Consider the following 16,292-nt stretch of genomic DNA (forward strand, 5'->3'; position numbering starts at 1 on the left):
GATTTTCCCCTCGTAAAAAAACTCCACGCGAAACAACACCGCTTTTAAATGATAATTATTCATATGCATACGAATATTATTCATATGAAGAGGAAGAAGATTATTATTATTCGGATGATATTGATCCTATCATGAAAAAGCTTCGTCCAGTTCAAGATGTATCATCTTCTTTCGAAAGCGAATTATCTTTGGCGAAAGTCACTTGCGATTTATAGATTTTTGTTTGTATTAAAATATTTGTTTGTATTACTTGCGAAATTTAATATCATAAATCATTTTTCCATATTTCTTCAGATTTCAAATTTTATTCGTTATTGTTCATAATTTTTTATATTTTAATGACATCATAAAATTGATGCGTTTTGAATGCATAATACACAATTTTTTACAGGTTTTAATAAGTATATTGAATAATTTATTTACGAAATTAAGTCGTGAATAAAAAATGCATCGATATTAACAAAACACTTCATTCAGTTTTATGATGTCAAGTTATATTATCGGAAAAAATATGTTATAAGTCTCAAATAGAATCGATTAAACTATTAAAGCATGCTAATAGAGGAAAAAATACAATGCTCTCTTTGCTATCGATTCTCCTTTTTTCAGTATCAATAAATCAAAATATTAGAAAAAAATATTCAAAAAATTCTTGAAAATTGAAAATGTAAACGTATGTAACACTCTGAAAATTATTTTGTAGTGTGAACGCATATATAATTTGTTTGTAATTCGTAAATAATAAAAAAATTTTATTCTTCACCTTCTTCAACAGTTTCTTCTTCTGGATTTTCGGGACTCCATGAAACTAAATTCTTTTGCATAACATTAATAACGTTCTGAGCTTCCTTATGTGAAGATTCTGACAATTGATTGGAGTCTTCGCTGAAGTTTTGAATTGCACTAACAAGCATTTCTCTAGCAGCACCAGTTTCTTCAGCGTGTTCGAATTTGAAGACTGCGTAGTTAAGTATAACGCCAAGACGAATTGGATTTGAAGATGGCAACTTTTCTGTAGCAGTTTGAAGAGCAGCACTGTATGCACTATCAGCGTTCTTCTTTATTTCGTCAATCTTGTCTTCTTTAGCAAACTCTACCATATATCTGTAAAAATCACCACGAAGTTTTTGATAAAAAGCAATTCCAGCTGGATCTTGGCACGCTGGGAGGAGAACTTTGTCAACAAGATCAAGACCTTGGGCACAAAGCTCATCAAGATCATGAATAGAAGATTGACAAACATCATCGATCATCTGAGCTTGTTCAGATTGTCCACTTTCTTTAGAAGAATCTCTGTACATTGATAGTGTTCTAATTGTTTCACGTATTGGATCAATTGCCGTCTTATAAATAAGGACCAACAATTGTCTTTCGTTTTGGTCAAAATTCGGCTTTACTTCTGCTAGTTGTATCATAAGCTTTATTGCTTCGCCAGATCTGTCGATGGAATTCTCAGTCTGAGCGAGATAGACAATATCGCGGGGTTCCATTTATAAAACGATTATTTTGCTTTTCCCTTTTCAGAAGAACGATAAGATTTCTATTAAATACTAAATTTCGATATATGTTTGTGATTTATCTTCTTGCACTAATTTCATGCATATGCCCCGATAAATTGGAATTTCAAAGAAAATCAAAATCGAAATTGAAAAGAATTCACATAATTTCTATAAAAAAAGCCAATTGCATTAACAAAGAGATTCGTAATTAATTACTCTAAATAGAATATGCCTGACAACACCTTAATCAAGATACTTGTTATTAAATTTTTCAAATAATTTCGAATTATATTTTTTCCTTAACTCGGTCACTCCAAAGAGTTTCTTCTTACATTAGGTCTTGATCTACATAATTGACCCATTATGGTTTCTATTTCAAATTGTGTTTAAAGCGTCAAACCATCCAGAATTTCATTTGAGATATTTTAAATTCATGTGTAATTTCAATGAGTAATCTTATATATGTTATAGTTGATTTAATATTCAACATTAAATAAAATAGAATGTTTATAGCAAATCAGTTGAAAGTATATAAAAAAAGGGAGGGAAATTCATTCGTTTTTGATTATTTTTTTTTCGTTGTTCTTCTAATTCATCTTGAGTATATTTCTCGAATGTAGCATTGATAAATTGATGATCTGAGATTAAATCATATTCATCAACTGCATAAAATTTAAGAGAACAACTTCCAACATTGATGTCTTTTGGAATAGGAATGAAATATTGAGTTTCATGTTGAGAATCATTAGAAAGAGTGATGTTGACAATGTTGCCTTGAGTGTTGTTAAGAACATGGAAGATTCGAATATAACTCATTCCATCTTTGTCTGAAACTGAAAGAAAGAATTCAAGAGTGTGACATTGGTTGATGAAAACTGGAAATGCTGGTTTATGTGTAATATTAAGGATTGGAGCATTGAATGAGTATGAAAATGTTATGTTAGATGAAACACATTTATCTTTTTTGTCACAACATTTAATAAGAAGATTATGAGAACCACGTGAAAGATTGTTTGGAATAGAAATAGAAATGTTGAATTGATGTTTTTCTAAATCTGGAATAGAAATTGTTGAAATTGATTGTTGTGTTTGACTATTTGGATATCCGTCAATAAATACGTAGACTACAACAATATCATCACAATCTTGATCCGAAACAAATCCGGAAACTGAAATAATAGAGTCAATGTTGTGAATGAATCGACGTGTTGTGAGAGGAGTAACTTCAAGAACTGGATAGTTTCGATAGAAATAAAATTCTTTTGATTGTAGTGATGTAGTTTCACCACTATTAATTGTTGTTCCCCAAACTGTAACTGAATAGTTATTTTCTTCTACAATAGAATTTGGAATAAAACAGGAACCTGAAAATGTAAAACTATGTGTTGCTGCGTTTTTAGTTAGAGTTCCGTCGAATATACTATTGATATCACCAATACTACAATTAATAGAAAAATCTTCAGAATAAATTCCACTTCCTCTTATTTTGATACCTTTGTCAATAGTTTTGTTGTATTGTTTTCTTTCAAGATTTTCTAATTCAAGTGAAAATGTATATAAATATTCAAATTCAACTGAAACTGTGTTTGATACAAATGTTCTTGAATCTGAAAACTTGCAATAAATTTTGTGTTTTCCAATTGATAATTCACTCGGGATGTTGATTGAATATTCATATGTTGAAGAGCCACTTAATTTATTAAGTTGAGTTGATGAATAACTGTCAATCCAAATTTCAAGTGTAAATGATTCTTCTTTATTTCGATCAAATGAAACTGTTCCCTTGATTGTTGTGTCTTCTCTTATTTTATATTTCGTTTTTTCTGTTGTAATATTCATCAAATAATAAAATGGATAATCTGCATAACAAAGTGCTGTAGATATATGTGAATTATTAAAATAAAGTGAATTAGTTATTGAAATATCAAAATTTGCATTACCTCCTGTTGTTGTTGTGTAATAACTATAAATATTATTTGATGGAATGAAACAAGAAGAAACTGTAATTGAAGCATCAATATTTGCAAAAAATAGAGAATTTCCTTTGTTGTTTGATATAATACATTCTGTAATAAAAACTTTAACATAGTAAGATGCATAAATAACTCCATTAAAATATGTTGATGTCATTGAACATTCATTTGAAATGATGTTGCAATGGTTAACTCGATTTCCATTTTTATAATGTAATAAACATCTTTCATCATCAGCAATGTTTTTAATAAATGTTGAATATGAAACAGTTGAATCTAAATCTGAATTTCCTGAAATAGAGTAGACTGAATTTATCGATGATGCTTGTGAATTAGAAATATTTACATTTCGAACAATATTTTCACCATGATCATGACCAATTGGTCCTGTATATCCTTGACTTCCAGTGATAGTTGATTCAATTAAGTAATTTTTGTATGATTTATCTTGTGTTGCTTCAATATATGAATGTGGGTATATATAATTTGAGTTAAGGAACATATTGATACTGCAGATTCGATATTGAACAATTTGACCTTTTTCTTGGTAAATGTTGCCACCTTCTGAATCAGAGCCATGATTGGAATTAAAAACACTGTTTGAGATAAGAAGTCGATTGTTGTCGTTATCAGTGAGTTTAATAAGTTGTGTCTTGTGATTTGTAAATAAAACGTCGTGAACATGAAAATTTCCTGTTTTATAAACAAGAACTGTATCTGTTGTATGATCTGTTGGATTATTTCCACTGAAAAATTGATTCCATAAATCATTTGTCAAGTAATGATTCTATTCATTAAAAAAGTGTCAAAATATGCCATTTACATGAAATCACAATTTTCATAATATATTAGTCACTTTTTGATAGCAGGAACGACGATTAAAAAGAATAGTAAAAAGTATCACAACTTTTTTTTAAAAAATTAAGATTAAAAACAAACATTTAAAAATTAAAATAATAAAATAATGGAATATCAGTTAACAAATCTGCAATTGCTTTGACGAGGAGGTTCTTCGGTGTCTGATGCTTGAGATCGTGGTTTGGTGGATGATCTTGTAGATTTATATTCATCTGGATTACTTGTATTGATGTTCTTGATGATTCTGTCAACGTGTGAAAGATCTGCAAGACCGGAGAAGGCCATCATCTGGTTGCGTTCGTTATCATCAATCTCGTCATCGGTAGAAGCATCATCGTCGTCATCTGGACTAACAACATATGATGAAGGACGTAAATTAGCATCTTGATCAATAACTTTCTTTGATTTCAAGAAGCGGTATCGAGTAAGTCGGATGCTTGTGATCAAACCATCTCCTCTTGGAGTGAAATTATCTTCGTCATCTGAGACATCACCGGACCAAACATATGCTGGAGATCCTGGTGCTGTCATCCTGCTACGGCTAGAAAAGCTCTTCTTGGATGGAAATCGCTTACCACTCCTTCTTCCTGTAGTTGACTGGAGAGCACCTGAATCGTTAGTGATAAATGATGATGAAATTCCGTTAGTGTCTGTTTGTGATAAGAATGTGGATGTTGGAGGTGCATCCAATTCAACAAATGTAGAGAAGTGGAACTTTGGTCCTTGTTTGGATGGAGCAATTTCTGATTGTCTGTTGAAACTTTGAACTTTGAGTGATGGAAGTGCTTTCGTTGGTTCTTTCTGACTCTTGGATTTTCGGACTTTCTTTTGGTTGTTTTGGAAATTGTCATGCTGAGGAGATAAGGGAGGAGTTTGTGGAAGCTCTTCATCATCAGCTGGATCGTCAAGAACTTCTTGTGAAATTTCAGAGGATTTCTTGTTCTCTTGTTGTGAAATTTGCTTGGTTTGTTTAGTTTGTGGTGATGTTAATGTTGATTGACTTGGAGCTAAAACAATAGTAGTGTTGTTATTTTCTGATGTTTTATGACGATGCTTTCGGTGTTTCTTATCTTTGTGGGGTTCTTTGTCATTAACACTTTCTGTAGCTGCATCAATTTGTGCTAATTCTTGTTGAGTCAACTGCGATGAATTTTCCTTCTTGTCTTTGTCTTTGGAATCAAATAATACTTTTTGTGGTTCATTTTGTTTAGAATTATTCTTAGGTTCTGATTTAGGAGTTTCTTTTGTATTATTAATTATTGGAATAGAATCTTTCTTATTATTATTTTCGGTTTCTTGATGAGGTATTTCTGGTTCTGGATCTGGCTTGGATATTGATTGTGTTGGAGCGGCAACAATAAGAAGAGGACGAGTTTCTTTAGACTTTTGTTTTGGTGATTCTTTCGGATTTTCGCTTTGTTCTCGTTCTTGTTGTTGTTTATGTTGTTCTGATTTAAGTTCTTTCTTATTTGGATTAATGTTATTTCGTTCTTGTTCTTGATCTACTTGTTCGCGAGGATTCTTTCCCATATTGCGAATAAGATTTGTCAGTGAAGTAGCAGGAGGAATGAACTTTGCTGGTTCTTTCTCTTCTTTATTTCCTTTATCTATTTCATTAGGTGATTTCTTATCACTTGGCTTGCTTTCTGATTCTTTTACATCATTGTTGATTATATTTTCTTCATTGGGTTTGATATCTTCTTTCTTATTATCATCTATTGGTTTCTTGGTGTTATTTTCTGAATGTTCTTCTAAATTATTGGAATAAATTGTTGATTTTTCTTCTTCTTGCTTGTTTTCTTCTTTTGGTTTATCAGCTGAATGAATTTGATCGTCTTCTTTGTTTTGTTTATTATTTGAAGATTTTTCTGCTGATTCTTCTGAGACTTTCTCTTCTGGTGTTCGATGTCGACGTTTCTTATGTGAACAAGATGAAACGGAATTTGTTGGATTTTCTTGTTCTTTTGCTTGATCTGTTGTTGAAATGTTTTCTGGTGTTTTGTCTGAAGATGGAATTGTTTTTTCTTCAGGTCTTGTTGCTTCTTGTGGTTGTGAAGTATTTTCTTGTGGTTTTTCATTGTTATCTTCTTTTGGAGTGACATTCGAATGATGTCTCTTACGATGTTTTCGTGATGATTCTTCGTTGTTCTTTGGTTTATCTGTGTTGTTCTGTTGTGGAGACTCTTGCGATTTCTCTGGAGATGCAGGAACTGTATTACTTGGGGTTGTTAATGCAGAGACTTCTTCGCCTGGCAAAACAAGAATTGTTGAGTTGTTTTCTGATTCTGGCGTTTCTTTTCGATGCTTCCTGTGATGTTTCTTTCCTTCTTTATTCTCTCCTTGATCCTTTTCTGCTTCATTTTGATCTTTATCATTTTCCTTTTTCTCATCAGACTTTGATAAATCTTTATCCTGTTTTTCTGGAGGTTTCATATCTTCTATGTTTCCATTTTCATCTGTGTTGGTGCTTTCTTTTTCTTTATTCATTAGAGGTTCTTCAATTTCTTTCTGTTCTGGATATTTATTATTTTGTGGAGAAACAATTCCAACGAGAGCAACAGCAAGAGGTTTCTCATTATTTTGGGAATCATTTTGTTTTTCTTTCGGAATTTCTTTAGATTCATTTGATTTTTGTTCTTCATCTGGTTTAGAGGTCAATTTGTCTTCTTGCTTGTTGTTAGAAGTTTCCTTTTCTTCTGGAGGAGAATTCTTTGCAGCCATTGCTTTGATTAAAGAAGATAATGATGTTGGAGGTGGTGTAGATTCCTTCTTCTCTACATTTTGTGGATTTTCAGATATTCTTCTATCTGAAGTATCTTTGTTTTCTGGTTTATCAGATAATTTAGAATTTTCAATTTGTTTTTGTTCTGTTTTTTCAGATTTATCTTGTGTATCAGATGGTTTAGATATACCAGAAGGCTCATTTTGATTAATTATTGGGGCTAAAGCTGAAGAAAGAGGCTTGTTTTCTTGGTTTGTTGGAGATGGTGAAGATGAAACTGGAGATTCTTTATTGTCTGGCTTAGATTCACCTGAGTTTTCTTTCTTTTCTGCGATTTTATCTTGTGGTTTTTCTTGGGTCTGAGAATGTGGTTCGTTTTGTGGTTTGGATGCTTCTTTTGGTTGATTTTCTTGTGTCGGTTGTGTTGATGATGTGGTTGATGCGGAAATAAGCCCTGACAATGCAGTTGAAAGTGGTTTAGAATCTGATGGTTTATCATCTTTTTGTTGTTTCTGTTGTTGTTGTGATTGTGACTGTTGTTGTTCTTTCTCTTGTTGAGGAGATGAAAGATCTTTGTTAGATGGTGGTTGTGAATTTGTTTCTGGTTGATGTTGTGATGGAGATGAAGTATTTGCTGATTGTGATGTTGTTGATTTTTCTTGTGATTGATCTGTTGGTGATGAAACAATACCAGCAAGAAGATTAGATAAAGGTTTTGATGATTCATCATCTTGTTTCTGTTGATTCGGTTGTGATTGTTGTGATGATAATTGTGATGATGATTGTGATTGAAGTTGTGGTTGTTGTTGTGGTTGTGAAGTTTTCTGTTCTTGTTGAGATTTATCTAATTCTTTAGCTTTTTCTTCGTGTTTATCTTGGTGAAGATTTTCTTGATTATTCGGTGTTGTTGATGATGTTGGATGTAATTGTTTATTATCTTCTTCGTGTTGTGGTTGATCTTGATTTTGTTGATTTTGTTCTGGTTGTGATTGTTGTTGTGGTGATTGTTGTGAAGATTTTGGATTTGAAAGTGAATTCGAAATGAGACCTGTAAGAGAAACAAGTTGTTGCTCTCCTTTCTGTTGATGAGATTGTGTTGAATTTGGCTGATTATTATCAGGTTTTTGTTGTAATTGATCATTCTTTTGTGGTTCTTGGTCAGATGGAGTCTTTTGATCTTTAGTTGAATCAGGTTGCGATTGTTGTTGTGGCTGGGAATTAGAGCCAGAGAGAAGGCCACTAAGTGAAGTGGATGGTTTATCTTGTTTATTATCATTTTCTTGATTTGGTGTTGATGGTTGTGTCGATTCTTTGTTTGTATCATCTTTTGTTGATGGTTGTGTTGGTGTTGATTGATTTGGTTGAGAATTGTTGAAATCTCGTGATTCTGTTGCAGATGGATTTGCAACTGAATTTGCCAACAAAGAAGTAAGAGATTCTGGTTTTGAATCTTGCTGCTGTTGGACTGGTTGAGATTCATTTTGCGATGATTTCTGTTGAGATGTTGCTGATTTCTCTTGATTCTGAGAAGAAATTTGTGTATTTGAATTATTTTTATTTTGTTGCTTATCCTTTTCTCCTTCTTTTTGTTGTTGAGAAACAACTCCAGCCAATAATCCACTGAGAGGTTTTGATTCGTTATCTTGTTTCTCTTGTGGATTTTGTTGCTTCTCATTTTCTTTAATTTCTTTATTAGGTTCTTGATGCTGTTCTGTTTTTTCTTGATTAGATTCTGGAGTTGATTTATCTGATGGCTGTTGTGAATTAACAATTGGAGATAACACCGAAGAAAGGGGTTTATTTTCCTGACTTTCATTTGGTTTATTATCAGAATTCTGCTTTTGTTCATCAATTTTCTGTTCTTGCTTCTTTTCGTCTTGATTATTTGATTGCTCTTTATTCATTTCTTTTTGTGAAGAGATATCTTTGTTATCTGCATTCTCTTGCTGTTGGTTCTGTGATGTTGGAGATTGTGTTGCAGCAATAACTCCAGCTAATGCTGCTGAAAGAGGTTTTGAACTATCAACATTTTCTTTGTTAGATTTAGCATCTTGATTTTGTTCTGATTTGGTTTCTCCTGATTTTGGTGAATCATTTGTTGAAGCTTTGTCTTGAGAAACTTGTTTATTCTGTGAAGGTGATGACTCAACTCCTGCCATAGCCGAAGAAAGATGTTTGGAATCATTATTATCTTTAATTTCATTTAGTTCTTCTTGAGATTCTGATTCTGTTGGAACATTTGAATTAGAATCTCCTGGTTGATGGTGATGATGCTTACGATGATGCTTTTGTGGTGACTTTTGTTCAGAAGGTATTGATTCTTTGTTTTCATTATTTTGTGGATTTTCTTTGTTTTCTTGTGGTTTTGCAAGTGATTCAGCAATAACTCCACTGAGTGTTGGAGTTGATGAAGTTTTATCTGATTCTTTGCTTTGTTCTGGAGAATTTTGTTTAGATTCTTCATTTTGTTTCTGTTGTGGAGAATCTTGTTTTTCAGTTGGTTGAGGTGAAACAATTCCTGAAAGAGCTGAAGCTAATGGTTTAGATTTATCATTTGGCTGTTCATTAGATTGTTCCTTATTTTGTTGTGGAGAAGATGAAATATCTTTGTTTTCTGGATTTTGTTGTTGATTGTTATTTATTGGTTTTGATTCTGATTGTGGCTGATTAAGAGTCTGAGTTTGTGAAGGAGATTGTGTAGCTGCAATAACTCCAGATAATACTGCAGAAAGAGGTTTAGAATCATCAGCATTTTCTTGTTTTGGTGCCTGATTTTGGTAAGAATCTGAAGGTTTGGCTGATGAATCATTCTGAGACTTATCTTGTGGTTTTTCTTGGGTCTGAGAATGTGGTTCGTTTTGTGGTTTGGATGCTTCTTTTGGTTGATTTTCTTGTGTCGGTTGTGTTGATGATGTGGTTGATGCTGTTGCGGAAATAAGTCCGGTTAATGCAGTTGAAAGTGGTTTAGAATCTGATGGTTTATCATCTTTTTGTTGTTTCTGTTGTTGTTGTGATTGTGACTGTTGTTGTTCTTTCTCTTGTTGAGGAGATGAAAGATCTTTGTTAGATGGTGGTTGTGAATTTGTTTCTGGTTGATGTTGTGATGGAGATGAAGTATTTGCTGATTGTGATGTTGTTGATTTTTCTTGTGATTGATCTGTTGGTGATGAAACAATACCAGCAAGAAGATTAGATAAAGGTTTTGATGATTCATCATCTTGTTTCTGTTGATTCGGTTGTGATTGTTGTGATGATAATTGTGATGATGATTGTGATTGAAGTTGTGGTTGTTGTTGTGGTTGTGAAGTTTTCTGTTCTTGTTGAGATTTATCTAATTCTTTAGCTTTTTCTTCGTGTTGATCTTGTTGAAGATTTTCTTGATTATTCGGTGTTGTTGATGATGTTGGATGTAATTGTTTATTATCTTCTTCGTGTTGTGGTTGATCTTGAATTTGTTGATTTACTTCTGGTTGGAATTGTTGTTGTGGTGATTGTTGTGAAGATTTTGGATTTGAAAGTGAATTTGATATAAGACCTGTAAGAGAAACAGGTTGTTGCTCTCCTTTCTGTTGATGAGGTTGTGATGAATTTGGCTGATTACTTTGTTGTAATTCTTTAGAATGATTTTGTTCTTCTGATAATGGTTTTTGTGCTTTAGATGAATCAGCTTGAGGCTGTTGTTGAGGCTGGGAATTAGAGCCAGAGAGAAGGCCACTAAGTGAAGTGGATGGTTTATCTTGTTTATTATCATTTTCTTGATTTGGTGTTGATGGTTGTGTTGATTCTTTATTTGTATCATCTTTTGTGGATGGTTGTGTTGGTGTTGATTGATTTGGTTGGGAATTGTTGAAATCTCGTGATTCTGTTGCAGATGGATTTGCAACTGAATTTGCCAACAAAGAAGTAGGAGATTCTGGTTTTGAATCTTGTTGATTTTCTTTAGGAGATTGCTCTTGTGGTTTCTCTCCATCAGTTTGTTTTTCTTGATTTGGAGTATTCGATTTTGGTTTCTGCGAATCTTTATTTTGTTCAGAAACAACATTGTTTAATAATCCACATAATGGTTTTGTTTCATTATTCTGAGATGATTGCTGTGGATTTTGATTTTCATCATTATGTTTTGATTCTTCTGTTTGATGTTTGTCATCTTCATCAATCTTTGATGGTTCAGAAACAGCACTTGTAAGAAGTTCACTAAATGGTTTAGATTCATTGATTTGATTATTTTGTTGTTCTTCTACATTATTTTGATTAGATTCATTTTCTTTTTGAGGATTATCATCAACAACTGAATTCAATAGATTCGACAACATACTTGTAGAAACACTATCATCTTTCTTAGCTTCATCTGGTGATTTATTGTTTCTTTCTTCTGTAGAATTGTTCGCATGCTTTTCGTCATCAGTTTTAATTTGTGATTTATCATCTCTCTTCGCTTCTTCTGGTAATTTATTATTTGATAATTTCTCATCTTTATTTGTTTCATCTGGAGATTTGTTTGCTTGCTTTTCATTTTCATCTTTCTTTGTTTCTTCTGGAGATTGTGTTGCTGCAATCATTCCTGCTAATGCTGCAGAAAGAGGTTTAGAATCATCAGCATTAGATTTTTCAACAGGTTTTTGTTCTGTTTTGTTTTCTCCTGGTTTAGAATCACTAACATTATTTTGTGTTTTATCAGCTTTCTTTGTTTCTTGATTTTGCTGTATATTTGGTGAAGGTTTAGGTGATTCTGCAATTGCTTCGAAAGAAGGATCAATTGGTTTGTTCTTTTCAGGAGAAAGTTGTTTAATAGGTGAAGAAGAAGCAGAACTAAGAGAAGAAATAGGAGCAATTGATGTAGAAGATCTTGAAATTGCTCTGTTAATTCCATCTTTCTTCATACTTAATAATGAAATTGGAGCTTGAGTTTCTTCAATAACTTGTTGCTCTTCTTTCTGTGGAGAAGACTTGTTCGAAATGTTGCTGAATCCTTGTATTGGAGGAACTTTCATTGGAGATTTAGGAGAACGAGCTGAAGAAATTTGTCTTTGTGATCTATCAGTAGGACTCATTTCATTGCTTTTCTCTTTGTTAAATAATCCTGTTAATGAAGGAACAACTGGTTTTGATGGTGTTGAAGCTTTCCTAGGTTCATTATTTTTCTCTCTTGGTGTTTCTTCATTATTCTTTTTCTCTTCATTATTTCTTGGTGTCCTTTCTTTCTCATCTTGTAATTTGTCATCATTTTGTGGTTTAACTTCATTATTTTGTTTAACCTCGTTTTGTGGTCTATCTTGATTATTCCGTTTAACTTCATTTTGAGATTTATCTTCATTTTGTGGTTTATCTTCATTATTTTGTTTAATTTCATTTTGAGATTTAATTTCATCTTGTTGTTTATCTTCATTTTCTGGTTTAATTTCAGTATTTTGTTCAACTTCATTTTGTGTTTTATCTCCAATTTGTGGTTTATCTTGATTATTTTGTTTAACTTCATTTTGTGGTTTATTATCATTTTGAGATTTATCTTCATTTTCAATATTATTTTGATTATTGATTTTTTGGTCATTTCTTGGTGTTAAGTTATTGTTTTTATCTTTTCTTGGAGTTGAATTTGTTTCTTGGTTGTTATTAATATTCTTGGAAGTATTATGAGGAGATTTTTCAGGTCTTGGAGTTTCTTTTTGTTGATCACTATTATTATTCTTTTCTTCTTCATTTTGTTGATCAGATTTAGGAGAAATGATTGGGAATATTCCTTTATCATTACTAACTCTTTGTCTTCGTCTCTTCTTTGTTGATCTTGTTGAGTTTGGAGCACTCCCTTCTCCACTATTTTCTTTACTTTTCCTTGGAGTGTTTTCTTCTTCATCTTCATCAACTTTGATAAGCGGAGTTTTGTTTTCTCCATTTGCTTTATCCAAAACATTCAAGACATTCTCGAATCTCTCTTTAGTTGAGAAATGTAATTCATCGTCATTTGCTTCATCAAGTCCGATTTTATCTGATTGCAAAGCATCATCAGTTCTAAAGCTTCTTGAATTATCGTTGTCGCCTTTTGTTTGTTCGTTCTCTTTGTTAACGAGCTGTTGAACAGGAGGTTTCTTTCCAAGTGGTGAATATCCTTTTGTAATGACACTTTTTCTTGAAGAAGGAGTTTTCGGTTCCTCTTTTTCATCTTCTTCATCATCTGATATTGATGATGATTCTTCGATGTAGAATTCTTGTGGTGATGTAAGTAATGAACTATCCACTGGCTTTTGTTGGATTTTTTGTGATTCTTGTTTCTGATTTGGAACTTTTTCTTCATTTTCATCATCATTTTTAATTGCAGGCTTTCTAGAACTACATGGCTTGTCACTATGTTGTGATAAATCAGGTATTTCGCTGATTTCTTGTGGAGATACTTCGGTTGAATTATCTGGAGGTGAATGATTTTCTGAAAATATTTCTTGTTTATTACCACTAGACTTAGATCTAACAGGTGTATATACTGGATCTGGTTTATAACTTGATGGTCGACTAGATTTGTTAGATCTACTTGAATTTGCAGCTGAAGGTGAACCTTTTGTATTGTTATTATTAGTAACTTCGTTATCATTTGGTAATGGAAGAAGAATATCCTGGTTAATTGAATCATCTTTATGATCATTCTTCTTATTTTCAATTTCTGACATAGTAAACCCTTCATTCTCCGATTCTGGATGTTTCTTATATTGATCAGTTGGATCAACCTCTGTTTGGGGAGCTTTCTTCGAAGGAGATTTAGTTTTCTTAGTTTGAGTTCCATTTGATTGTAAAACAGGTAAACCTTGATTAGTGCTGTTTGTTGTATATATTTCGATATTTGGTTGCTCAATTGGTTCGTCATATCCAAGTCGAATTTCCCCTTCATTATATTCGAAAGCAATCTTATTCGGCTTGTTAGTATGCTTTGGTAGTTTAGTAGTTCTGATGGGTGTAAATGTATCTCCTTTGGATGGAGTAGATTCGTTAGATGCGTTACCTCGAGTAACCTTCAATCGTGGTGGAGAATTACCTCGGCTATTGCCTTTGTTAATCTTTGGTTTATTTTGAGTTAGAAAAACTCTCGAAGAAAGGCCAGATTCATTCAAATTTCCAAGTTCACATTCAAATGGAGGTCGTTTTTGCATTTTCTTACGAGTAGCTGTTTCCCGTGCCTGAAATTCTGCTGTGGAAATCTCTTTTGATTTAGGTGATTTTGGTGAAAGTAGTAAATTTGAATCAAACTTCTCATTTCCAATCAAGCTATATAAATAATTTGCCTTTTGAATCGCGTTAATCTTTTCGGCTTGTGCGGTAGTTCGATAATTTTCAATATGTTGTGTAATATCAGTGGTATTTGTTATATCAGATTGAATTGCGTTTAATCTTTGTATATGCCTTGAATAGGCCCTCTCTTGCTGCCTTAACTCAAGCTGCGTGTTAAGAGCGTGATCGGGCCTTCTCATAACGTAGTCTTTATACAAAAAAAATTTTTTTCAATAGTTGATGGAGAAAATTCTTGTACTTCCAATACTATGACTGTTTTGCATAGAATTAAGATTTTTCAATGTAAAATAAATGTTATTTTATGTTATTTAATCAATTCATAAGGTAAAAAAGGGGGTTGGCGTCCTAAGGCGTCCTAGTGTAAATTTCTCAAAATTGTGATATTTACATCACATTTTTGAGAGGTTTATGGGCGTCCTAAGGGAAAATTGAATAGCTAGGGCGTCCCGAATTTTCATTCTAAGATTTAAATATATTATAAAAAAAAAGGTAGTGGGGCTTCCAGGCACTTCGTGCCCTCTAGCCCCGAAGATGTTTAGTATAAATGAAGTTTTTATTCGGAAAATTGTTAGTCTTCTGGTGTGAATTCGGAGGACTCTTCTTCTTCCTCCATTGCTTCTGGGAAGAAGCCTTCTTCTGGGTCGAAAACATTATATAATGTGTCACTTTTCACAAATTATATATGTTTTCATGTTTTGTCACTTTTCTGTCACTTTTCAGGGAAAAACATTTTTATTATTATATATAAATGAATTTTACAAAACCTCCGTTACCGTTCTTTGGAAATAAAAGTAAATGTAAAGATATTATATTGAGAGAACTTAAGAAACTACCGAATGGTCTAACATTTGTAGATTTGTTCGGTGGAAGTTTCTATATATCCCATTTGTGCCATACAATATTCCCAGACTCAAAGATTATATGCAATGACTTCGACAACTATATGGACCGTCTCAAACATATACCAGACACAAACAATATATTGAAAGAGTTAAAAGAAAAGATACCTATAGGTAAGATGGAACGTATACCATTAGATAAGAAAAATATTGTGAGAGAGGTTTTGAAAAAAGCAGAATATATAGACTGGGATAGTATATCTGCTAGACTATTATATAGTGGTTCTATAAGAGTTCATGACATTGAAACACTTATGTCAAAAGTTTTATATCTTAACTATACAAATGTTTTCAAAGAGGACATAGAAAAATATATTGAGGGTATAGAGTTTGTGAGATGTTATTGGACAGAGTTGTATGAAAAATATAAAGACAAGGAAAATGTTTTCTTTATAGTGGACCCGCCGTTCTATAACACATGGGATTTTCAATACCAAGTAGACTGGACTTTGAGAGACTCTTTAGAAACTTTAGACGTTTTACATAACCATCCATGCTTTTACTTTACATCCGATAAAAGTGGTTTGGAAACCGTTATGAGATGGTTAGAGGACATACATGACTATGAGTTTAGATATGACAAGATAGAATATGAGAGAGGTCCTATAAACCGGAGAAAGTGTCATAACAAAGAAATTTTATTAGTAAGTAAATGTGGTTTGAAATAGGACTACTTGTTTTAGGTTTTTCCATTGTGTCATTTATTTATTTGACGTGGCAGAAAAGTACAGAGAATATGAAGATGAACCAATGCCTGCAAATGTTCAGTATATGTACTCGTAAGAGATATTTTTATCTAATATTAAATGGACGCACAGAACTTAGCGAATGCACAGCAACCTGGACAACCAAACCCAGAGAATATTCCAAATGAAGTTAGAATACAAACTGCAATGGCAAACTATGGTCAAGTGCCAACAGATGTACAAATGCAAACTGCCATGTCAAATGACGCTGCGTTAGGTTTGCCACCATGGTATGCAAATATGAGATGGAAAGAGTTTTATACAAACCCTGAAGTGGATATAAACAACTTTATGCAGATGACGCGAACACAGGAGTTGACCCA

General features: G+C 32.6%; 3 protein-coding genes and 1 pseudogene across 4 annotated transcripts, besides 1 other annotated feature; 1 reads left to right on the forward strand and 3 right to left on the reverse strand.

Annotated features, from left to right (window-relative positions):
- Nucleotides 1-4: 4 nt before the first annotated feature.
- Nucleotides 5-215, forward strand: TVAGG3_0391380 (annotated as a pseudogene). Its single transcript has one exon. A coding segment is annotated over exon 1 (211 nt).
- A 517-nt stretch (nt 216-732) lies between these two features.
- On the reverse strand, nt 733-1,504 carry TVAGG3_0391390 (protein domain specific binding; the record flags this gene model as incomplete). The annotated part of the gene is made up of 1 exon (XM_001321890.1): nt 753-1,490. The coding sequence occupies one exon, from the start codon at nt 1,488-1,490 to the stop codon at nt 753-755; it is 738 nt and encodes a 245-aa protein (XP_001321925.1).
- A 485-nt stretch (nt 1,505-1,989) lies between these two features.
- On the reverse strand, nt 1,990-4,305 carry TVAGG3_0391400 (uncharacterized protein; the record flags this gene model as incomplete). Its single annotated transcript, XM_001321889.2, has 1 exon — nt 2,007-3,974. One exon carries the CDS (start codon nt 3,972-3,974, stop codon nt 2,007-2,009), a length of 1,968 nt encoding a protein of 655 aa, XP_001321924.1.
- A 102-nt stretch (nt 4,306-4,407) lies between these two features.
- Nucleotides 4,408-14,517, reverse strand: TVAGG3_0391410 (uncharacterized protein; the record flags this gene model as incomplete). Its single annotated transcript, XM_001321888.2, has 1 exon — nt 4,445-14,503. The coding sequence occupies one exon, from the start codon at nt 14,501-14,503 to the stop codon at nt 4,445-4,447; it is 10,059 nt and encodes a 3,352-aa protein (XP_001321923.2).
- Nucleotides 14,518-14,647: 130 nt separating this feature from the next.
- Nucleotides 14,648-14,804: a mobile genetic element.
- The last annotated feature ends 1,488 nt before the right edge of the window (nt 14,805-16,292 follow it).

Source organism: Trichomonas vaginalis, chromosome V, assembly GCF_026262505.1.
Source record: "Trichomonas vaginalis G3 chromosome V, whole genome shotgun sequence".
NCBI classification, from domain to species: Eukaryota; Parabasalia; order Trichomonadida; family Trichomonadidae; genus Trichomonas; species Trichomonas vaginalis.